The sequence below is a fragment of the Petaurus breviceps genome, unplaced genomic scaffold (assembly GCF_028583685.1).
Source record: "Petaurus breviceps papuanus isolate PSGF00001 unplaced genomic scaffold, PetGlider_PUasm1.0 551, whole genome shotgun sequence".
Classification (NCBI taxonomy): domain Eukaryota; kingdom Metazoa; phylum Chordata; class Mammalia; order Diprotodontia; family Petauridae; genus Petaurus; species Petaurus breviceps.
The window spans coordinates 34,463,332-34,488,331 of NW_027186372.1; the positions used below are offsets into that span (position 1 = coordinate 34,463,332).

A 25,000-nucleotide genomic window follows, 5' to 3' on the forward strand; every position below is an offset into this window, starting at 1 on the left:
AAAAAAACAGAATCACTGTAGCATTTTTTAAAATGCATAGAAGAGAACAGAAGATGGAAACACAGATAAGAAGGATAGTCTGGAAACTAACATGTGGAATTTATTATATTCTTTTAGAAATACCAACTGAAATAATAGAGATTCATGGTTTCATGTATAATCCTTTTTTTTTGCCCCTATTCCTGTGTAGTGTCTATGGAAATGCTTATATTTGACTATGTCTATCAAATCCAGAATAACCAAATAATACTAAAATTAAATTATACAAAAACCCAACAATTCCATTTATCTTGTACAGAATTTGGGCCCTGAGGAAGAAAAAAGGTATGTCCTATGGGCTTATGAGGCTTATAGTCTGGTATGGGAGCTTAGAGAGAAATGTAAATAACTATAAGGAAGCTTAGAGATAGGTAAATAAACTACAGTGTAAGAAATATGTGAGTGAGACATTAACAAATTTACAAATAGATAAAGATAATTTTCTACTGCAAAGATCAAGGAAGACTTCCTGGGAAAGGCAACTTTGAATCAGGGTCTTTAAAAATATACGGCATCTCAACAGTTAGGGATAGGAGGCAAAACTAAGGGATGAACAAAAGAAAACAAAGTTTATATTCATGAAAGTGCAAGGAATCCACTTTGGTCTAAAATATGTGAGAGGGAACAGTGTGAAAAGACTGTCCCAATTTTTATGCATCCTAATTATTAAAAAATTAAACACTCAAGTGTTGTGTATGAGACGACCTTATCTAACTTAGGGCTTACAGGTATATGCAGTTGGTGGTTACAGAGCACCATATATATGCATGTTTCATTTTGATACCATCACTATAGGAGAATCAGTCTTTCAAACACCTCATCTGATGGATGGATTAACTAAGGCTTGGGTAGGCTAAGTACCTCATTCAAGGTCACAAAGGAGAACTGGGAATGCAAATCTAGGTGTGAGGATTTTAGGCTTTCTACACCCCCTGACTAGGAAGGAAAGGTCGATGTAACGGATAGAGGGTTGGGCTTCTGGAGTTAGGAAGATCCCCTTAAATTCCACCTCTGACATTTACTAGCTAAGTGGCGAGAGGCAAATGACATAACCTTTCTGGGCCTCAGTCTCACTGTCTGCAAAATGATGATCACAAAGCTTTTTGTACCTTTCTCACTGGGCACCTATGAGGCAATATATGGGCTCTCTATCTGGCAGTGGTATAAAAAATGGATTATGGGAAAAGAGACCAGGAATTATTGTAGGAGGTGAGGCAGACTCTTAACTTGGGTGTGGCTCTGCGGACTTGTTTTTTAAAGTATTTTTGTAAATGCATTTAAATATAATTGTTTCTTCAAGTAATTCTACTTCTTTTATCTTTTTGCATTTAAAAATATTCTGAGAAGGGGGCCATAGGTTTCTCTAGAATGCCAAAGGGTACCAGGACACAACAGAGGTTAAGAACCAGCTCCTGGACAAGGTAGGACGATGACAAACAGAAGCATAAACACAGGGGTTTGGGAGACACTGTGGTGGGAGAATGAACACGGCTTGGAAACTTGATGTGGAGGGTGAAGGGGAGAGGGGAGGAAAGAAGCCATGGAGATTAAGAGCCCGGGTCAAACTCAGAATAGTGGTGCTAGGAGTAGAAAAAAAGCAAGCAAAAGAAGAGCCAGAAAGAAAGAGGTGCAATCTAGTTTAGGATGTGAGTTCTGAGGGGTATGTGGGACATATCAAGGTCTGGAATGTTGGGAAATGTGAGTCTCAAGCTTGGAGCAGACCTGAGAATCCATACATAGAAGTAGGACTTGAAAATGTGAAAGTGGATGATATTTCTAAGACAGAACATGGCCAATGACAGGGGGTTACCTCTACTAAGTGGGTGGGAACTGAAAGAAGACGTAGTGCGATAAACATAAAATATACAAAGGCAGTAACATCATGAGAGTTCTAGGTCAGGGAAGTCAGAGAAGGAGACAGTATTACGAGAAGTGATGTCAGATGTGGCAGCCCTAGGCTGTCCCCTGCTAACCAGGGATGCTAAGATTGCTGGGGAGTTCTGAGCCTCAGTGGGCTAAGTCAACTGGGTGTCAGTACCGAATTTAGCATTAACATCGTGGGCCCTGGGATCACTGGGCTGCTAGGTTGCCTAAGGAAGAGTAAACCTGCCCAGGTTGGAAATGGAGGTTAAAACTCCCCTGACAATCAGTAATAGGATGGGCCATCTGAGAAGCCCCTGTACTGTCAGCATGGGGCAAAACAGGGAGACCCAGCCTTTAAAAAAAAGTGTCAGAAAGATTTAAAAGGATAAGGATTAAGAAAAGGAATCCAGAATTAATGATCAGGAAGCTAACAGAGGCTTCAAAGAGCATAATTTTAGTTGAGTAAGTTCTTTCATGTATAGGTTGGACCAGATCTATATCAACTTTTCAATTCTGTGACTCCATTAATTGGGTAGGGGGAGAATCCAGAAGGCAGAATCCAGGAATGAGTGGAAGAGTGAGGAATTAGGAGCTACTAAATGACTACTTTTTGATGAGTTTGGGAGAGAACACAAGTTCTTTGCTCTTTCCATTATATCAAACTGATTTAATTATATTAATTTAACTGTCAGGCAATTCCAAAGTTCCCATGAGGAAAAATGCTATTCATATTCAGAAAAAGAACTGATGGAGTCTGAATGAAGATCAAAGCAGACTATTTTCACTTTTTTTCATGGTTTTATTACTTTGGTTTGTTTCTTTTCTCATAACATGTCTAATGTGGAAATATTTTACATGATTGCACATATATAACCTATATAAAATTCTTTACCATCTTAGGGAGGGAGAAAATTTTTTTTAAATGAATATTAAAAATTTGTCTTTACATGTAATTGGAAAAAACAAAATACTATTAAAAATGTAACTGTCAGAGACCACACAGTGTAGTAGCAGAGGGCTAGGTCAATATGAGTTCAACTTCATACTCTCCCTTTGCTGTGTGACCCTGGGAAAGTTACCTCATTTCTCAGTGGTCTGGGCATTCTTATCTTGGCCTTGACAGCTTACTGTCATTAATTTCTAGAGATCAAGAGTAAACCAGTCACTGTCTCTTTGGGGTGGGTCTCAATGGAACTTGGAGTGACAATGGACTCCTCCCCTAAGGAGAAATTAACCTAGGCAACTATCACTGTTAGCTTTACACTGAGGGACAAGAAAAAGGGAGGTTGGGAATCTAAGAGGATTTCTAACAGGGAGCCAAAGTTGCAATTTCTGTTGGAAAGCAAATTTCAAGATGGATATTGGGACTAATAAAACAAGAACTAAGTCAAATTCCACCCCCCAACTCCCAACACCAGTCAAGTAGCCCATTGGACCACAGGATTGATTCATTCCAAAACATAAAGACCTAGAATAGGCCGGACTTCCTGGGGATCAGTATGGTTTCAGGGGTCTGGGAACAAGACCACATGTGACCCTCTCGGTCCAAACTTCACAGAATAAATCCCCTTAATAAAAAGGATTTGTGGTTCCTTACCCCTGGTTTAACCTAATTCTTCCCCCAGGCCTCACCTGTGGTCTCTGAAGCAATGCATCTTCCTCTTCACTTTCTGACTCTTCACTGGTTTCTGAACTCTCCTCTGCCTTCTGGGTCTTAGCTGCCTTGGAGGGCAGCCCCAAATTCGGTTTAGAGGATGGAGTGATGGTTTTCCCCTTGGCTGCAGTGGTCATGCTTACCCTCCCCGGTGTTTTCACCTCTTGTGTCTAGAACCATAAAGAGGAACTCATAGCCAGAATGGACTTTCATGACCCATTAATTTTTACAGATGAGGAAACTGAGGCCCTGAGAAGTTAAATGACCTGTTCAAGCTCACAAAGTTAATCAGTGGCACTTTGGGGATACAAACCCAGATACTTGGATTACAATTCCACTGCCCTTTCCCCCAAATCATGATAAAACATGAAAATGAGGGTAATGGGGATTAGCAGTCCCTTCACCTTCTTTATAATGAAAAACTCACCAGGCAAGGAAACTTACAAATGTTTCCCTTAAGGCTAATGAGGACTGAGTAGGACAGACACTTTTCCTTGGCACCCTGGGGCTTCCTTTCACACACCTGCCTGCTCCGATGTCTTTCCAGGGGCTGCCCAGCTTTGAATGGCCTTGGGCTACATTCTCTAACCCAGGCCTTCTTAAACTCTGCGGCCCAAGTGGAGAAAGTCTAAGAGGTCCTGCAAACCCCCAGGAGTTGAAGCCAATCCTTTTTTCCTGGGATCTAATGGTAGCTTTTCAGCTGAAGAGTTTCCACTGATAATTTCACTAGGAGATCATCATCATCATCATCATCATCATCACTACTTTCAATTTTTTTGAGGCAGGATATATTAAGAAATTGATTGTCTCAAACTCAAAGGGCTATTCTGGGGAAACCTCAACCTCCTCCCTGCAGGGTCCAAAGGGAAGAGGAAACCTCAAGACTCAGCCTTTATCAATTTGGAAGTATATTCTTCTTGGGCAAAGACTTATTTGATAATCAAGCTATCCCTACACTGTCCCTGCCCCCACAGCCTCACCTGTCGCTGGGGTGATGGGGCATCCTCAGATTCATCACTGCTCTCAGAAGTCTCTTCTGGACTCTTGTCCTTGGCTGTCCGAGGCTTAGTCACTAATGTCCCAGGAGAGGGGGTGACCACTTTCTCCTGGGACCCCTTGGTGGGAACTGAGGCAGCAGAGTCACTTCTCACCAGGGCAGAGGTGCCCATCTGATCAAAGGAAGGGACATAAAAAGAAAGAACATGTTAGTGGCCCAAGGTAGTGACCTAATTGGGGCAGAGAAAATATGCAAAAGTAGGGGTTAGACAAGTATACCGCTGCATTATCTGCATCAAAGCACATTTCCCCACTCTGTTCTACTTGTCTATACTGGGCTCACTGAAATTCCAGTGGAACCATTCAGGGTCTAGTAACAGAGTTCCACTGTAGCATGCAGTCTAGGGCATTAAAAAAAAAATCAATACAAACATTCTCTTAGTCTGATCATCTAATATATAATCACCCTATTAATTTAAAATACAAAGGACTAGAAAAAAAATCAGATGTAAAATTAAATAGAGTATTCAACATTTTTATTAGAAAACAAAAGATCATTAGTCAGTAAGAGAATAAAAATTGCTTTGAATAATTTGCCGTTTAAAAAAAATAATTTGCCATTTTGAAGACTCTAAACTGGCATATGGTTTTACTAGAGCTTGACACCAGCAACAAATGCAATAAACACTTTTGTTGGAGTCTCTGTGGAATGGCATCCTCGATGCTAGGGGAATAAAAAGAAAAATGAGATACAGTCCCTGCTGTCCAGGAGTTTACAGGGCTGAGGGTAATGAGAGATGAACTCCAATAGTCAATAGTCAAATGAAACAAACGTTTCATCTTATATGTATGGATGTTCTCCCTCCTACTCTCCCCCGCAAGAAAACAACCAACCATCAAGCAAAATAGTAAAGGTCATACCACAGCTTTAAAGTTTCCAAGGGTGCCTTCCCTAATCTTATCATAGCTAAAAGGAAGAAATCAGGTCCCTGTCTTATTCATCTTACCCACCCTACTAACTTGTAAGCTCCATGAGCACAAGTGACCGTGTATGCCCCAGAGGGCCTAGCACAGAAGGGTACTCAATATTTACTGAATAAAGACACAAAACACTGATTCCACAGGCAGTTGGGGGGCCTGGTTACTATCAATACTAACCTGCTGGAGAGGGGAGGGGTGCAGGAGGGAAAGAAGAATGTGAGAGTTACCTCTATATCTGTCTCATCTGATGAGGAGTCCTCACTGCTGCTCTCTGTCTTCTTGTCCGGAGGCATTGGCGCTGGAACACGAGGAAAATATGAGATACGTGCCTGTTCCTGCTCTCTCATCAGAACAGACCCTACTTCCCTACCCACAAAGTCTATCCTGGAATGGCTGGCAGGGCTAAATATCAGCCAGGAGTGATGATCCCCAAACCCCAAGACTATCTTTGTATAGCTGCTCTGTTCCTTGTGTGTTAAAGTATCTGCTTGTAGCTGTTTCCATATATGCATATGAATGAACTAAAACTTAATTCCATGAACATGGCAAACACTGTGCCTTATTCCAGCAGATAGTAGGTGGTGCCAGGCACAGAGTCAGAAAGGCCTGAACTCAAATCCAGCCTCAGGCATGTCCTAACTGTAAGACCCTGGGCAAGTCACTTCACCTGTTTGCCTCAGTTTCCTCAACTGTAAAATGGGGATATAACAGCACCAACCTCTCAGGGCTGTTATGAGGATCAAATGAGATATCTGTAAAGTGCTTAGCACAGTGCCTGGCACACAGTAGGTCTATAAAAAGGCTTATGCCTCCCATTCATTTCTGTATCTCCGTACCCCTTACAAGGCCTCGCACACAGAAAGTATCTAATAAAGACTGAAGGGACCTAGAACAAGCTCACTGTCTCTTTCCTTAGCCAGAGGCATCTCTACTCCTTCAAGGTGTTTAGGCAGTGCTACCCCATTCAGCAGAAAGTGACACTGAAGCAAACTGGGAAAACAGGACAGAGTGGGATTCTAACCTCAGAGCTGCCCTTTCACCTCTGAGGTCACCTAGTACAACCTTGAACTCAATGCAGGAATGCCTTTTCCAGCATCTCTGACAGGCACAGAAGGCATCACCTGTCCCCCTATTCCCCTGCTCCCCTTATAGTGAAGGTAACTCACTATGGTCATAAGCACATTATAAACCCAAAGGAAGGAGCAAGATGCTTGCGGAAAGTATATTGGGGAGGGGGGAGGAGAGAGGAGAGATAACTCTTCCTGCCCTAAAGATCCAAGAAAAGGATCCAATGAACATAGAAAAGATCTTTGACTCCTTCTGGTCTCTTCGTTTCATGGATAAGGTCTTGTGCTTTGAGGATGAGGGCACAAGCTAGCCTTCCCCTGAACCCAGGGATATCTCAATTCAAGAAGTGACAGGGGAAAATCCTCTTACCAGGCTTCGGAACCGGCTTAACAACAGGGGAAGCGACCTTTTCCTCCCCGTGTGTGGCCAAACTACTGCTCGGAGGAGGTGCTGCCTGCTTTCTGGGGGCTGCTGGGGATTTTTTGGAAGGGGACTGCACTGACACCGTTGGGCCTGGCTTTTCAGAGGTGGTCTGTGCTTCGAGGGGGTCAGGGTGTGATGCAGAGGTCACCAGGGTCTTACTGGTTCCTTTCTTATTCTTTGTCTACACGAGAAAGAGAAACAACTGTAATCACAGGTAATACATAGGTGACAGAGAAAGCTAGAACGTGTCTTGGGAATCCCCAATATTCACACAGATGAGTAGGATGAAGGCATGTTTGGCCTGGAGAAGCAGAGTCTTGGGGACACTGAGGAATGGGAGAAGGGAGGAAGAAAACGACAAGACAGCTATCGCTTAATATCTTAACTCAATGATATCATGGGAAAAATGCTAAACTTGGGAGCCAGGGCACCTACAGCCGGTTGTGTCCTGAGTAAAGCCCTTTTTAAAAGGTTTGACCTTCATTTTTCCTAATTTATAAAATGGGGATGGTGATATTTGTACTACGTCCCTCAGAGGGTTGCTGTGAAGGAGTCACTTTGCTAAAGTGCTATAGCCCTTTTCTACTTGATCCCAGAGGTCAGAACAACTGGATTAGTGTTTGACCTAGAAGGTACCTCAGGTCAACTAGTCTAACTTCTTCCATTTTGCAGATGAGGAAACTGAGGTGGAAAGAGGAGGCTAAGTGGCTTGCCCATAGTCACACTGCAAGTACCTAGCCTTCCTTCCAAGACCTACTTGTGGGATCTAGCAGCACACATCATTGCCAAGAAACCTGGCCAACTCCCACCATCTCAGGGGGCTACAAGCTTTCTGTCTCTCCCCAGGCACAGAGTAAGGGCACCACTCCTGGGTGCAAAAGAAAGAGTTCAGACTGGGGCTCATCCTACATACGTTACACTGGATGACAGTCCCCTGCAGAGCTGAAATTGCCAGCCAATCTTTCAAGAGGGCATTTTCCTTCCTCCAACCAACTGCCCCTCCTCACAGGCTTGCTGCATTCTCTCCTCTTCTGTATTAAGCTTAGTCCTCAGCTTTTCGAATAACTACTTCTGGACCTTGGGAAAGTCACTTAAAACTCTGGAAGCCTCAGTTTCCTTATCTGTAAAATGAGGGGAGTTGGCTGAGATGACATCTAAGGTTGACTCTGACTCTCTAATCCAGTGAGTCTTAACTCACCTGATGGCATTTGCAGAGAATGAATGAGGGCTACAGTGTCAGTGTCTGCATAGACCCAAGGGAAACTCTAGATTAGACTCCTCTCTCCAGAGGTTGTGGTGCCTGACCACTGGCAGCCTACAGCCCTTAGGGGCTTCTAATGTAGGGGGTACCCAGCAAAGAGGACCTTCGGGCTCTTGAGGCCAAGCTCCCAAGCTCTCACAATCTCTCTAGAAAGGCCCTTTGAAATAAGCCCCTCATATTCCTAGGGGCATACAGCACATGGGGATGTTCAGCCTCAGGGTTTGGTGACAAGACCTAGTTTACTTTGCATGTGGTAGAGGACTCAGAATAACAAATGGGTTATGCCCATGATAGCCACATATTTCTGCCTCAATAGCAAAGCACTGGGAGGCTGGGTAGAAAAGAGTGACAAAATGCCAAACTGAGGCATCTCACCTAGCTAGAATTCACATCTGCTAATGCCAGAAGAAGCTTTTTCCTGAGCTGTTCCCCCACCCTCTCAATACACCCAAATTTTCTGTCACTAGTGGGTTTCCAAGCAGATGGATGCTTACTGAATTGGGGTTAGAGAGAGGATTCACGCATTAGCTCAGAGAGGACTTGATGCCCACTGAGGCACTTTTCCATTCTGAGGTTCTGCCAGTCTGATGCCAATAATCTCCCTGTACAACATTACCCCAGGAGGTACCCTGCCACCAGCCTGGTAGACAACTACTGGGACAAATGAAACAGCTTCTGATTAGTCTCTCAGTCTCTATCACTGAGACCTGCCACATGACTAACATATGTGGCTTTCTTATCACGGACAGGGACACTATAGTGTAGCAGACAGAGCACTAGACTCAGCAATACAGGGTCTGTGTTTGAATCCAGGCTCTGCCACTTATTATGTGGGTGAACCTGAACCAAGACTTTGGGTCTTGGTTTTTTCCCTTCTGTAAAAATGAAGTTACAGGGTGGCCAGGTGGCGCAGTGGGTAAGAGCGCCGGCCCCGGCGTCGAGACCTGGGATCGCTTCCAGCCTCAGATACTTGGCAACCACACAAAATAACTGGCCGTGTAACCTTGAGCAAGTTGCTTAACCCCAATTGCTTTAAAAAAAAAATGAAGTTACATTTCAAGGGTTCTGTCTGAGGTTTAAATCCATGAACCTATAATCTACTGTCATTCCTCTGCTAAAAATCTATTACCTATTAAAATAAAGTTCACATTCCTCAGCCCTGGTACTTCTTTCTATCTTTCCAATCTTATCTCATACTATTTCTTTCCATACCAAGCTATTCCAACAAACTGCAGTATTTGCTTTCCTTCATCCATATCCCACATTCTGAGATTGTTCCATACAGCTAAGATATCCTCCTCCACAATCTCTGCATCCTTCCAATCAAATGCCACCCCCTCCCTAAAGCCTTCTCTGGTACTCCCAGTCAGAAGCATCCTTTCCTTTGTTAGACCTCAGGGCTCTTTGTACATTTCTTACAATATTCTGTGCTGCATTAGTCATCATACATTATGTAGTGTTGAATATCTGTGCCTGTGTCATATTCTTAGCTAGACTGTTAGCTCCCTAAGATTAAGGACCAGGTCTTGGTTATCTATCTCTGACAGTGTATGGTAGTGCTTTGCATAGTGCAGGCATTTAATGATTATTAAATGAGGGAATGAAGACAGTGGGCTTTGACAATGGAAGCTTTATAAATGAAGCTTTCTGGGAGGCCTATATTCAAATCTATTCCCTTTCCCCTCAATGACATTTTATAAAGGAAGTTGATCTCTTCTTCCCTGATAAGAAAATTTAGGAGATAGATAGCTAGGGGGAATTAAGATATAGTGGAAAGAATATTAACCTTAGAATCTGGAGATCTGGGTTCTAGTGGTTGTAACCTTATGCAACTATGTGGGGTCCTTGGGGGGAGTGAAGGATATGCAAAATGAGGCATTTGGACTAATTTCTAAGGTAGAGGTCCTTAAAGAGTGGTCCAGGGACCCTTCAGGGTTCTAGAGACACTTTCAGGGGGTCTTTGAAGTCAAGACTATTTTCAAAATCATACTAAGGAACTCCTAATGTCTAATTGAGTAAATGTTGGTAGATATAATCCATATAAAACAAAAGCATTTTGGAAGGTCCTCAGTAATTTTAAAGAGTTTAAAAGGGTCCTGGAATCAAAAAGTGTGAGAACTACTGCTCTTTTCTAAGTGTAAGTAGTAGAAAAATGGACAGATAGCCTAGATGAAGCAACCAATGGACCACCAGGGAAGCATCACTTCCCCGGCCTCCTCCAGGCTTTTATGACACTGTGAAGGATGTTAGTTTGCCAGGATTTTAGCACCCTAATGTGCCAATTCTTGTGAAGCAGTCTTCTTGCTTACCTTAACCTTTTCCTTAGGTTTTGACAGTGAATTCTTGCATTGGGTGTCCTTTGTCAAAGATACAGAGTTGGAATACAGCACTCTGGTGGCTGAAACATGGGGAAGGGGGCCAGAGTCAACTGTAGCTTGATTAAGTAAGAACCTACCCCCTTCCTAGCCAGGGCGGGCATACAAGGATAAAAATGGATATTTATTATCTAGGGAACAGTCTAGACATAGGGCTCAAGGGACAAGAGAAATGCTGTTCTGACTTCAGCTTACAGTGGTTAATCAAGACTCAGGATGTTTTTCCACTAATAATAATAAACTCTGTACTAGGAAAAGTTTTATCTTTAACTACAAGAAAATCCAAACTAGGCTCCAGATGGATTTTCCCCAGGCTTTCAGAAGGATGCCCTCATGGGGGAACATACAAAAAAACTTGCTAGTTTTCATAGGCAATGCAGCTCTCCCACACAGCAGGCCCATGCTAACACCTCCTCTGCCTTCTCGCCCAGCTTCCTTTTTGGCTACAAATTCCCAATCCCAACCTCTGTAAAATACCACTTGAGGTAGCCAAAACCCACCAAAGTATTGTCAGTGCTCAATTAAAAAGAGAGGTTATGAGGAGAGCCAATCCCAAGAGGCTCAGTCTCCTTGCCATAGGTTCCATTTCAAAGGTACAATTTTCACTTGCTTAGATTCAATGACCATGAACCACCAAAGCCACTAGGGAAGGGGGCAGCCTGCCAGAGTTCTGGGAAGGACAGCGGGGAGGAGAAGAACAGGTCACCAAATTAAACGCCTTGGGTGCTAGAGACCTTACGCGGCTCCTCATGTTCTTCCCCAAGCCTACAAACTAGACTTACATTTCACTGTTGTCCCCACTCCCTCTTTTTCCTTCTCCTCCTCTGAGCTCTCAGAGCTGCTTGTAGGATCAGACACTCTGACCTTATAGGGAATCTCTCCATCTGCTTCTTCTGCCTTGCGTTTCTTAGCAACTTCTGAAGTTCTGCAGGAAAGATTTTGCAAGGGAAGACAGAGAGGTACAGCAAGCACAATTAATAAGTGATGGGATGTAACATGCTGCCCAACATCCCATTCCCCAATACCATGTTACCCCTATCAATAAGAATGCTTAGCACTACATTCCAAAGAACTGATTCATTTAAGATTCTTTTAAGAAATGTCTCCATTAAAATGATATTTGTAATTCATAAGACCTTTCTCATTATTAGGGTAGTTAGAAGAGAGTATATCTAGACAGAGGGCACAAGTGTGAGTTGAATATGAAGGGATGATATGCAAAAAATAAAGTTAAGGGATAAGGGGAATGTACTGGGATAAGGAGAAAGGGAGAGGTAGAATGGGGTAAATTATCTCAAATAAAAGAGGCAAAAAAAGCTTTTATAATGGAGGGGAAGAGAGGGAGGTGAGAGAACCTTATTCTCATCAGAACTGACTCAAAGAGGGAATAATATACACACTCAACTGGGTATAGAAATCTATCTTACCCTACAGGAAAGTAGGAGGAGGGAAGGGGATAAGAGAAAAGGGGGAGGAGGGACAGAAGGGAGGGCAGATTGGAAGAGGGGGGAGTCAGAAGCAAAACATTTTTGAGGAGGGACAAGGTAAAAGGAGAAAGAGAACAGAATAAACAGGGTGGGGAGGAATAGGATGAAGGGAAATTTTTTCACAACATTATGAAAGTGTTTTGCATGACCACACATGTGCAACCTACATCGAACTGCTCGCCTTCTCAATGGGGAGGTGGGGTGAGGGGTGGGGAGGAGCAAAGGGAGAGAATTTAGAACTCAAAATTTTAAAAATAAATGTTAAAACTGGTTTTACATGTAACTAAGGAAAAACGAAATACTAAATAAAAATTAAAAAAAGAGAAATGCCTCCATCCATTGAAGGCAGAAAGGACTGAACAACACCAACAGAGAAACCTAGGCGAGGCCTCCTGGTCTTTGGCACTATCTCAAAGACCCAAGTTCTGTTCTTGTGGTTTTCCCCTTTTGTTCTGACTCTTCTTTTACAACATGATTAATGCGAAAATATGTTTAATATGATTGTACATGTATAGCCTATATCAGATTGTTTGCTGTCCTGGAAATGGGGGTGAGGAGGGAGGAAGGGAGGGACAAGAGTTTGGAACTCAAAATCTTATAAAAGTGAATGTTGAAAACTATCTTTACATGCACTTTTTTTTTTTTAAATGCTACTAAGTGGAAAAAAAAGACCTAAGTTCTGGTGTCCCCTTGTTCTTTCCCCCCAAACCCCCCCCCCACCGTGACAGACCTCTTTTAGAGGTTAGTTTGCACAAGCTGGCACATAATTTCCATTTTACAGATAAAGAAAAGTGAGGCTGAATGTTCAGAGTCACAGAGATTGTTTATAGCAGTGTCAGGTCTTTCTGATTTTAGTGGGTTTTTTTTTTAAACTATACAAGCCATCTCCATGTTTCTTCTCTATATTTAGGCCCTTCCTTCTCACCTCACTCATTCACCTTTCTCTTAACCATTTTTCAGACTGGATCCTATGCTGCTGACCCTTACAGTTAACAATTCAACAGATATTTATCAGGTGTCTACTATGTATAAAGTACTACACTAGGGGTCATAGAGCACAAGTGAACATATAATTAAAAACTTTTTTTTCAAAGCATTCATTGTGTATAGTGCTTAGATCAATCAACCAATAAACATCTATTCTGTGGCTATTATGTGCCATGGCACTGCGGGAAATAAGGAGCCCCTGGGGCTTCTTGAGCAGGAAAATGACGCGGTCAGACCTGTGCTTTTAAAATATCATTCTGTCAACATGACATCCCTAACACCCCACGCAAGTATGGAATCATAAGGAAAGAGTGAGAGAGTACAGAGTAGTGTGGGGAGACAAACCCTTGACTAGTCAGGTGATTGATTAAATCTGCATCCCAGCTTTGTTCTTACAGACACTGGTGACCTAGAACAAGTCACTTCACCTCTCTCTCAGTGTCAGTTTCCTCATCTATAAAACGAGAAGGTTGATGATCTCTAAAGTCCTTTCTAGCTCTCAATTTATAATTCCTTGACTAATTGGGAAGTAAGAAATCTAAGGAAACTTGTTCCTTCAGTTTTCTGATTCCCAGAAAAGGCAAGATCTTGCTTATTAGAGTCCCCCCAAAACAACAGCTTCAAAATCTACCTCTTCATCACTTCAGCTGGGACTTAGACTAATTTTTCCTTTAAATATAAATTTTACTTTGCCTTTAATTGACAAATACAGGCATTCAGATACATGAACAAATACAGAAGAAAAGTTAAAAAAAGCATGAATTCAAACCAAAACACCATGACTGTAAATGACTGTCCATATCTGTAACTTTATTACTTAACAAGTGTTAATGCCATTTCCCCAAAAATGACTTTAATGTATTAATAACCACATCACCATTTTTCCTGATCCCTTTTGACGTTCTTTGTATGCATGTAATGTGAATTTGGTTCTCTTACTGTCTCTAGTAGGTAACACATATTTTGGGCTCTATTTTTTCCTATCAAGATTTATTTTATCTTTATATATTTCCTTTTTCCTACTTATTGCTTAATTACGAACAAGCATTTCAATATTCAAAAGAAAAAAAGGGTTGTATGTGAAGTTATGCATTTCTCTTGTGTAGTTTGTTTTTTAAAAGTACATTAAGTTTAATAAGATAGTAACAAAATCGCCCTTTTTGTTTGTTTCCTTTAGAACTTATTCAGATTGATTTTAAAGGTGAAATGAAAGAAATGGGGACTTGAATTAAGAAAACACAGGTTTCATCTATTCCAAACTGGTATGTTGAATCTAAAAACAACAATAAAACTTGAGATTGGCCAAGAAGTTAGTATCTGGGTCGTGTTTTGATTCATAGTCCAGTTCCATTTGTAACTAAATCAAGGTCTGAATAAATATTGAACTGCCCTGTCATGATATTGCTTTGACCTTTGCCAGATCACAATAGAAAACAGGCCCTGGAGTTGGGAGGACCAGAGTTCAAATCTGGCCTCAGATACTTAACACAAAACTAGCCATGTGACCTTGGGCAAGTCACTTAATCCCAATTGCCCTACCTTCCCCTCTCCAAAAAAAAAAAAAAAGCAAGATCATAAAATATAGGGGTTGGAAGGGATCTCATAGGTCCCCTAGTCCAATTTCTACCTAATGCAGAAAACCTTTCTATGCCATCCCAACACCTAGTTCTGCACCCTCCTTGTCAGCACTTTCAGTTGGCAGCATCTAGTCCCCTCACATGGCAGCCCCATTCTACTTCTGGACAACGCTGAATGTTGGGAATTAGAAACCTCCTTTCTTATACCAAACTCGTTCTAGCTGCACCTGCTGAGGCCAAGCAAAATGAACCTCTTAGTCTCTGGGTAGAAGCAGTCTGCTTTAAGTCACGGCTCCAGCACTGACTAGCAGCATGAATCTAAACAATTCATGTCACCACTCTGAGCCTCAGTTCCCTAATCTATAAAGTTGGGTTAATAACACATGTCTCATCCTACCTGACAAAGTGGTTATAAGGACAGCATTTCATAAACTCTAAATTTACGATACCATGTTTTTATAATAGCTCATCTGCCTCCTTATTATCGCTCATGTCTTTATTATGTTATAGCAGTTCATATCCAAATATGAGCTATTAAACCATAAACTTCAAAAGCACTTTATTAAAGTATCATTTCCAGCACATCCTATGGAATGTACTTCTTATTTCTAACAATCCAAACTCTTGACAATCTTCCGTCTGGGCTAAGATCAAGTTCACTGCCTTAAGGAAGCCTTCTCCTAACTACTCAGGCCCACAATGATCCTTCTCTTCTCTGATCTGACAGTCTAAAGCAGTGGGTGCCAACCTTCTGTTTTAACCTGTCAATAAACATGTCTGGTCAAGTATCCTAAATATAAGCATATTTATTCATAAATTATATACTTTACTATTGTACTAATATTATATACACCAGGAAACATTTTTGTTGTTGTTCAGTCATTTCAGTATTATCTGACTCTCTATGACCCCATCTGGCGTTTTCTTGGCAAAGATACTAGAGTGCTTTGCCATTTCCTTCTCTAGCTCATTTGACAAATGAGGAAACTGAGGCAAACAGGGTTAAGTGACTTGCCTAGGGTCACATAGCTAATGAGTGTCTGTGGCCAGATTTTGAACTCATGAAGATGAATCTTCCTGACTCTAGGCTCAGCACTCTATCTATTGCACCATCTTATTGTCCTTAGAAAATATAAACAAAAATAAATTTTTTAAAAACAAGATGAAAGATGAAATATACAGTATTTTAAAATACTTTTATTTCACCAAAGTACAAAGTCCCCTTTCTCTCACAAAAATATATTGTAGTGAGAGAGAAATGTACATAAAGCATTTATAAAGCAACTACTGTATGAATGAATGAATGAATATGCTTCATTATTTTTCAAAATCCTGTTTAGCAAACCAAATGTCTGGTTCTTTTTCTTTTTTTGGTGAGGCAATTGGGGTTAAGTGACTTGCCTAAGGTCACAAAGCTAGAAAATGTCAAGTGTCTGATCAGAGGTCGAATTTGAACTCAGGTCCTCCTGACTTTAGGGCCAGTGCTTTATCTACTGAACCACCTCACTACCCCACCAAATGACTGGTTCTAAGTTCTGTGTATTTCAATACTTGGCTTTAATAGGTGTCACAGCTAAAAAAAAAAAAGATGCCTCACAAAGATTTGTGGATCCAAAATGAAGTACACAGTTGGCGGCAATTACTAAATCATGAGACTCATTTTTCAATCTTGGTCCACCAATTATGCAAAGGTCTTTGCTAAAATCTGGCTTGTCAATTTCCATCTTCCCTCATGTTACTCAGTTATTCTTGCAAACATTAAAAAGTGTTATATTTTTCTATTTTTAACAAATGGGTTTCAAATCCCACTGAAATTCGTTGTTTGGAAGATTTTTTAAGGTTAGAAAATTCTGTTTCCAGGTTTTCAAAGTATGCAAATCTGAGAATTTTTATATAAATGGGACATTTTTTTTCAACAAATGCTTAGTTTTGATATGTTTTGCTAATCATGATGGTTTCATGCTATCATTAATATGTCAAGGTACAATATACACTTAACCATAGGTTCACTGTTTATGATAGAGTCAAATTCATATTTCAAATAATCTTGATATTTTCAAATTATTTTGGCCTACTTCTGTCAAATCTGATTAGCTCATCATTACCTTGCAATGTGGTTGATAGAAGAGCTTATAACTAGGGGTAGGAGAAGTGAGAGTTCTGCTATTTTTTAGTTTTTCCTTTGTGTTCACAGTTATTAGTATTAACTTTACTCTGCCGTTTCTTTGCAGGAATCTTTTTAACCTACTTGTCCATTTTATGAGGGTTAGTTTGGCTAAAAGTCATAATCTGTAAATCTGCTTAGCCTGTTCCACCTAAATTATAATAGGCTACAACCTGCCGAAAGCAGAGGAATGAGGATGACTGTGTCAATGTTTCTGAGTTGGAAAACACTCACTCTTCCCTCAGGATAACTTGCTACATATGGAAATAATGAGTCAGGGCACTGGTGTCAATCTACATTTTAAATGTTACTGAAAATTAATTTCCTTCTTATTAGATTTTAAAAATATAAAGAGAAGCTCTTTCCAGGCCCCCAAAGGATCATCTTCCATATACTGCAGCCCCATTTTGGAGACTGCTGGCTGGTTCAAATCACACAATTTAAGCGCTGGATAATATATTTTATATACTTTGTTTTCCTGTGCTTTGGTTTTCCCAGTGGAGCCAGGCTTCAGCTAGGGCCATGTCCTAACTTCTGCTTTACCCCTCACATCCCATTCAAGGTGGACAGTAAGTAAGCATCCATTAACGGCCATTCCTGTTCTTCCTCCCAGGGACTATGTGGCCCCAAATCCCACCTTTTTGGTATTTTTGGCCAGATCTGTGATTTTATCAGTGTAGGGAACTTCCAGTGTGGAAACTCCCTCAACAGATATGACAACTGGCATAGAGTTTTTTTAAAAAGTTGTCGGAGATGCTGAGAGGTCTGGTGACTTACTTACAATCTTACACCTAGTATTTGTCTGAGGTAAGATTCAAACTCAGGTTTTCCTGACTTCAAGGCCACCCCTCTATCCACTACACAACTCTTCCTCTCACTGACAGCAAAGAAAAGTGTTACCTGGAATGGAGTCGGTTGCTGAGGTGGAAGAGAGAATTTTAAAGCCGGAATCCTGTGTTTATATGGCACCTTCTTCTGAGGGGCCTTAGAGACCAATTAATCCTCACTCTAGCACAACTTTTCAAATGGGGCAAAGGAAAGATCATCCAATGAAGTGCCAACTGTCCTGTCTAAGACAGAAGAAAGAAGAGAAACCAAGTTTCCTGACTCCTGTAGTACCTAACCTCCTTGTCCCAATTAGGGTCAGTTGGGTCAGACAAGGTGTGATTTGGCAAGGACTAAATTGGCCAAAACTTCCGTATCCTTTTCTCAGGGAATGAGGGGAAGGCATGGGAGGTGAGGTAGAAGAAGGAGCTCAGCATGTCTACCTTTTCCCCTCCTCCTACCTCACTCCCAGGACTGAGGACTCACTTTGGTGCATATAGATACAGCTGAAAGACAAATATGGGAACTTTATCACAGTTCGTCATCTACCAATACACAGAAAGAGGAGAATGGGCCCTCTCTTTTAAACAAAGTGATTGATTCAATAAACTTTTATTAACCACCTACTAAGCACCAAAGACCCAAGAGCTATGCTAGTCACTGAGACAACAATGGAAAAACAAAGAGTCATTGCTCTCATGCAGCTTATGTTCTACTGGGGAAAACAATATGTACATAAATAAAAAGAAAATACAACCTACATACAAAGAAACATAAAGTAATTTCGAGAGAAGGAATCAGGAAGGTCTCTTTTAGTTGGACCTTGAAAGAAGCTGATGAATGAATGAACTGGAGGGGTAAAGAATTCTCCACCCTGGCAGGAATATTTAAAAGAGGCAACCAAGAAGTATAGAGCCATCCCTGCTTTAGTGCCTCCCATCCTGCCTCAGCCCAGTTGCCTTGGCCCAGATCCGTGGAGGTAATACAGTTAGTAAGGTAGTCAGGCTGGTATAGTAGAAAGAGTACTACTGGCTTTGGAGTCAGAGAACCTGGATTCAAATCCCACTCTGACACTACCTACATAAACTTGGACAAGTCATTGACCCTCTCTAGGTCTCAGTCCCCCTTTTTGTAAAATTAAAGGGCTGGACTACATGGCCTTGAAGATCCCCTTTGATCTCTACAATCCTATTAAAGACCTGGATTCTAGTCCTGGCTCCTCCGAGTACTTACTAGCAGTGTGATCTTGGCCAAGGGAGCTCACCTCTTAAACCAGTTTCCTCATTAATAAATTAGGGATAATAATATCCATCTCATCTATTCCACAGGTTGTAGTTAGGATCAAAGGAAATAATATGAATAGGAAGCAGTTTAAAATTCATAAAGTAAAAAAAATATGACTATTATTAGTTCCTGTGAGGTAGAGGCTACATCATGAATGAACACATGGCAAATCTTGTAATAAAACACACCCAGTCATTTGCACCTAACCCCACCCCACAAACTCTGCCAGCTTACCTGATGGCCCCAGGTCATTCTCTCTTTTCTAACAGAGTTCAGAATTAGGTCTCGGGTTTTCTTCCTCACCCAAACTCCTGCCCTTATAATATTTGAGGACTTCAATATACATGTTGATGATCACTCAAATACACTGACCTCCCAGTTCATCAACCTCCTCAATTTTTTTTTTTTTTGCTTTTTGGAGGGCAGTTGGGGTTAAGTGACTTGCCCAAGGTCACACGGCTAGTTTTTGTGTTAAATGTCTGAAGCTGGATTTGAACTCAGGTCCTCCTGATTCCAGGGCCAGTGCTCTATTCACTGCGCCACCTAGCCGCCCCAACCTCCTCAATTCTTATGACCTTCACCTTCATCCCAATTTGGCCACACAAAGGAATAGTCATATACTTGATCTTAGCATCAGTTGGTCAATTGATTAAAGACTTATCACTACCTGCCAGGCATTGTGCTAAGATATGTGGATGCCAAGACAGGCAAAAGCAGTGTTCCTGCCCTCAGGGAGCTCACATTCTATCAAGGAAGAGAACATGTGTATAACTAGGTAGTTACAGAGAGCGGATGGAAGGTAACTGACAGTGGCCTACTTCCGTGATCGAGGCCTCATGCTTAGCAGGGTCTGGTAAATACTAAGTGTTACAGAAATGGTGACTATGACAAGAATTTATTTGTATATCCAACTTTCTATACAATTAATATATGATAGTTGGTGTAGTTTATTATATATCATTTAATTGGTTGATAAATAATATAATTTATTATTTATCATCATCATCATCATCATCATCAATTCCAGTCCGCCTGTCAGTACTCTTTCTGGACCACCAATTTTGTTTTAACTTCATTGTTCTCTCTTCCCAAGCTTTACCCTATAGTTAATTCAACTAAATGCCTTGTCTTCTACCCACCCCTGAATTTCTTATGTACCCAGGTCCTTTCAGTGCTCATGCCTTGTGAACCCCCATTCTGGATCACAGCCAACTGTACACCTTCCCTGCTCCTAGTCAAAAGCTGCTGACTGGTGCTGGAGGAAGCCACTATAAATTTCTATTATCTAATCTCAGCTAAATCCTCATTTTCCCAAGGCAATTCTTTGCCTCATCCCTAGATGACATTTCACATGGTAGTTGCTGAAAAGATCTCAAGATTCCTGACCCAAACTCCTCAGTAAAGTACCTTACCTCTCAATTTATACTATGACTACAACAATATGAATGGGAAGGATAAAGTGAATGAAATAATAATGATCAAATTTGGCCTCAAAGAGGAGACATGAGAAAATAACTCTCCACACCTCCTTTGCAGAAGACTACCACATATAACATCAGTCTTTAAAAAAAAAAAGTGTTTAATAGTTTGAGACTTCTTTTTCTTTCTTCCTTTAAGAATCTTTATTATAAAAGATGGTTCTCTGGGAGTGGGGAAGTAAGGTTATTTTGCAAAATGTAAGTGATACAAAAACAAAAAAAAATCACTAATATACATATATATGTATGTGTGTGTATATTTATTTTCTGCTTTATTAGTTTCAAACTGCTTCCCATTCATACTATTTCCTTTGATCCTTACAACAGCCTGTGGAGTATATATAAAGAAAAAAAACAAAGGTCTCTCTTGTCTCCTATTCTACATCTCAAAACTCCTTGACACTTATCCCTGCCCTCCTCCTCTGCCTCAACTGCCCTTCCTTTCTACCAAGGCCAACTTCTCTATCCTACCCCTTCCTGTCTCTATAGAAGCTTGACCTCCAAATCTTTTTCTCTTTAATCTTCAATTTCTCCCTCCCTACTGCTTCTTTTCCTGCTGCCTACAAAGCTGGATTTCTCTTACCCTTAAAACTCTCACTTTATCTTAACATCCCCACAAGCCATCTTTAGATAAATTCCAAGAAAAAGCCAACTACAGCTCTTTGCCTCCACTATTCCTCATACTCCTTAACCTGGATTTTGACCTCATCACTCAACTGAAACTACCCTCTCCAGTCATCAATGACATACCTTTAAATATATATATATATATTATATATAAAATTGATATCTTTTGTTTTTTATATCCTCTGTTTAAAATACTATGAAGCAGGGTAAAAAAAAGCATTTTAAGTTATTCATCTTGGTGTAAAGGTTTTTAAAGTAGCATATGAGCCCCCTGAGGGTAGGGACTGTCTTTTGCTTCTTTTGCATCCTTAGAACTCAGCACAGTACCTGGCCTTCAGTAAGCACTTAAGAAATGCTTATTGATTGACTGATTAAACACGTAATCTAGGGTGAATGACTCATTCACATTATTCAAAGAGAACACAGCCAAATCAATTTAAGACCCTTCTCCTCACCAGAGCCAAGAGACCTGAGTGAGAAAATTTCACACAGACAAGCCCTGTTTAATCACTTAAATGTGAAGTGTTCCTTTCTCATTCTTAGTAGGTCAACTCTTTGCAACCTCTGTGAAGACCAAGCTAAGTCTGGGCTGACTGAAAGCTTTCTGGTTTATATTCATCCTCCTGCCTGACCTTACACATCTACCCCCATCTTACCCCCTGTGTCCCCATCCAAGAGTACCAATATGCAAGCATATTTGCCCCTCTATTGTTTTCCATGAGGGCCCCTACAACCTACTAAACACTCACTAATCCCAAGCTGTCCTACTCAGGGGGGGTCATCCTAGAATTTCCTGAGGAGGAACCCAGTATGTTCCAGACCTGATATCCTGCAAACTTATCCCTAGCCCAAGCTAGGAGCCCCAGAGTGCAGACTTACTGTTGCCAGTGGGTATAGATGTCCAGAAGGGTCACTGATTGTGCTGGGAAAGTTTTCTGAGGAGGAATAGAAGAAAAAGGATTAACTGCATATAATCAGAAAGGACATAAAAGAAGCAGAAAAAAAAAAAAGAAAATGGATGCTTCCTTGGAGTCACCAATGCTTTAGCATCTGGAAAACAGCAACCAACCTTTCATATCAAGAGATTTGAGTAAAAAAAAATAAATGGCTCAGGTATTATCATAATGTAATGTAAGCTGAAAGGGTAAGACATCTTTAGGAAATGCTTATCCACACCTTTATAACTAATGCATGGAGCAGGGGATAGCACTTAATGAACTCTACAATTCCTTCCAATCTGAGATTCTTCCAACTTGAAGTCACCTAAAAAACAGCTATTGAAAAGGAGTAAGAACTGGATAAAAGGCTGGTCTCGGATGGATTTTAGGCTCTAAGACTCTAAATGGGGCTAGCCTATGCTAAGAAGAACAGGACTGGCTACATTACAGGTAAGCTAAAAAGGATATAGGGTCCATGGACACTACCTATCATTTTCTAGAAACCAAAGGAGAAGGAAGAGCCCAAGTGAAAATATTTTAAGACAATTCATGAGTTAAATAAAAACAAAAGTTGATTTTTATATAGTGCTTTAAAATGATACATCCAATTTCATTTGAATCTCATAGAAACCCTGTGAAATAGGTCATGGGATCATTGTATCATTCCCTTCTACAGATGAGGAACCTAAGCCTCAGTCATTCCTTGACTATAGTCACAAAGCTAGTAAGTTTCAGAAGTGGAATTTGAACTCAAGTCTTCCTGACTCAAAGTCTAACCACAATATCATTCTGCTTCTGACATTTCTGAAATAAGAGGTGTCCCATAATATGTTTGGAAAGTCTTCTTCTTCCTATTAGTTCCAAACCTAAATGCTAACAAGGACCCCACTTGGCACAGGTATAGGACAAATGGAGAAGCAGAGTCTGGAGACTCCTCAATCCACCTCCCAATGTGTAATTGACTTAGGATATGCTTCAGAAGAAAATGAAGCCAGGATGGTCTCCCTGGCGCCCAGTTGACAGGCCCCAATTCTCTCACCAAGCATCATGAAGTCCTAGATGTCAGGCCCAACACTTCAAACAATTTTTGGTTCTATCCCAAGAACATCCAAAGGAAACAAAAGCCCAAACACAAAGGGGAGTCTTACAGTTTTTCAGGACAGAAGCTAAATGAGGAATCCTGATTCTATCCTTGATAGCATGGTTTAGTGGAGAATGTGCTAAACTTGGAATACCTGACCAAGTTCTGCTTTTATGTAACCCTGATCAAGTCACCTGACTTCTTCAGGCCTCAGTTTCCTCATCTGTAAAATAGGGACAATACCAATAGTACCTACATCTGAAGGCTGCTGTCAGGTTCAAAACAGCAAAAATCTTAAAATCAAAACCTTAAATGTTAATTACTCTTAATCCAATTCCTTCACAGATCCTGCAAATTGAGACTTATGCCTAATACTCATTCACTTACTAGGGAAGATAGAACATTTAGCTAGGACAGCACAGGGAACTGGACTTGGAATCAGGAAGCCCTGAGGACAAATCTCACCTTGGACACTTTCCAGTCACGTGGTGATGGACAAGTCACAACAGTTCAGTGCTGTAGTTTCCCATATATCAAATGTTAGGGTTGGACTCAACATACTATGACCCCTTGTCCTGGAGGAGTAATCTAATGAGGGGCAACACCACACAATAATTGCATTTGCAGAAGTACAAATCAAAGTGAGATGCTAAATCCCAACAGTGCTGTTACCAAATGTAGAATCAGGGAAGAGTGGGATTCTGGAATTATGCAAAGAAAGTTACTCTAATGGCCACTTCCTTTGACCTAAAGATTCCACTATAAGGGTTCAATGACAAAAGGAAAGGATTTACACAATAAAATGATGATAACAACACTTTTTTATGGTAGCAAAGAGCTAAAAACAAAGCATATGCCCATTAATGGGGAATGGTTAAACAAGCGGTGATATAAGAATGTGCTGACACCACAATAAGAAACAATGACTGCGAAGAATAGAGAAGCAGAAAAAGAATCATGAACAGATGCAAAATGAGGCAAACAAAACCAGGAAAACAAAATACACAAAAGCAGGGGCAGCTAGGTGGTGCAGTGAGTAAAGTGCTGGCCCCAGAGTCAGGAGTTCAGTTCTGGCCTCAGACACTTAACACCCACAAAAAATACCAAAACTAGCCATGTAACCTTGGGCAAGTCACTTAACCCCAACTGCCCTCCAAAAGGCAAAAAAAAAAAAAAATACACAAAAGCAACGAAAACAATAAAATCAAACATGAATACCGTTTTATTATAGTAAGATTATAATAACCAAGCTTGCCTCTAAAGAAGAGAAACGAGAAGACATTTATTTCCCTTTCCCCTAGACAGAAGTGGAGGATTACTGGCATGGAATACTGCACATAGCGCCTGGCACACAGTAGGTGCTTTATATATGTTGACTAATATAATGTCAGATTTTTATTGATATATTGGTTAGGTTTATGGAACTTCTTTTTTATTATAAAGTAGGGCTCTCTGGGAGAGGTTGGGGAACGGATATAGTAAGAAATGTACGTGATGTAAAAATAAAAGAAAGCAATACAAATTTTTTTTAAAGAAAAAATTGGGGGGGGAGGGGTGCGTGTGTGGAACCAAGATGGCGGAGTACAGGCAGCAAACCAGCTGAACTCTCCCAATATTCCTCTCCAAATTCATTTTTTTTTGCTTTTTGGAGGGCAGTTGGGGTTAAGTGACTTGCCTAAAGTCACACAGCTAGTAAGTGTGCCAGGTGTCTGACGCTGGATTCGAACTCAGTTCCTCCTGACTCCAAGGCCAGTGCTCTATTCACTGCACCACCTAGCTGCCCCTCCAAACAACTTTAAAATAATACCTTGAATCCAATTTTGGAGTGGGAGAGTCAACAAAAGGTCAGAGTGACAGGACAGGTCTGTGATGCTGGGGTGGGAGCTGACCAG

The 25,000-nt window shown here is 40.9% G+C and overlaps 2 protein-coding genes across 9 annotated transcripts in view; both read right to left on the reverse strand.

Moving 5' to 3' along the window:
- The window catches only part of HNRNPH1 (heterogeneous nuclear ribonucleoprotein H1), a 329,511-nt gene that overhangs the window by 220,202 nt on the left and 84,309 nt on the right, over nt 1-25,000 (reverse strand). The gene's annotated exons all lie outside the window — the stretch shown is intronic.
- Nucleotides 1-25,000, reverse strand: part of TCOF1 (treacle ribosome biogenesis factor 1) — a 63,002-nt gene that overhangs the window by 29,874 nt on the left and 8,128 nt on the right. Inside the window, exons 2-8 of the mRNA XM_069102729.1 lie at nt 21,969-22,024; nt 11,443-11,585; nt 10,595-10,683; nt 6,971-7,205; nt 5,761-5,831; nt 4,537-4,725; nt 3,499-3,726 (exon numbers count right to left, since the gene is read on the reverse strand). Of these exons, the coding sequence (XP_068958830.1) occupies nt 3,499-3,726; nt 4,537-4,725; nt 5,761-5,831; nt 6,971-7,205; nt 10,595-10,683; nt 11,443-11,585; nt 21,969-22,024 (1,011 nt within the window). The remainder of the gene's footprint in view (nt 1-3,498; nt 3,727-4,536; nt 4,726-5,760; nt 5,832-6,970; nt 7,206-10,594; nt 10,684-11,442; nt 11,586-21,968; nt 22,025-25,000) is intronic.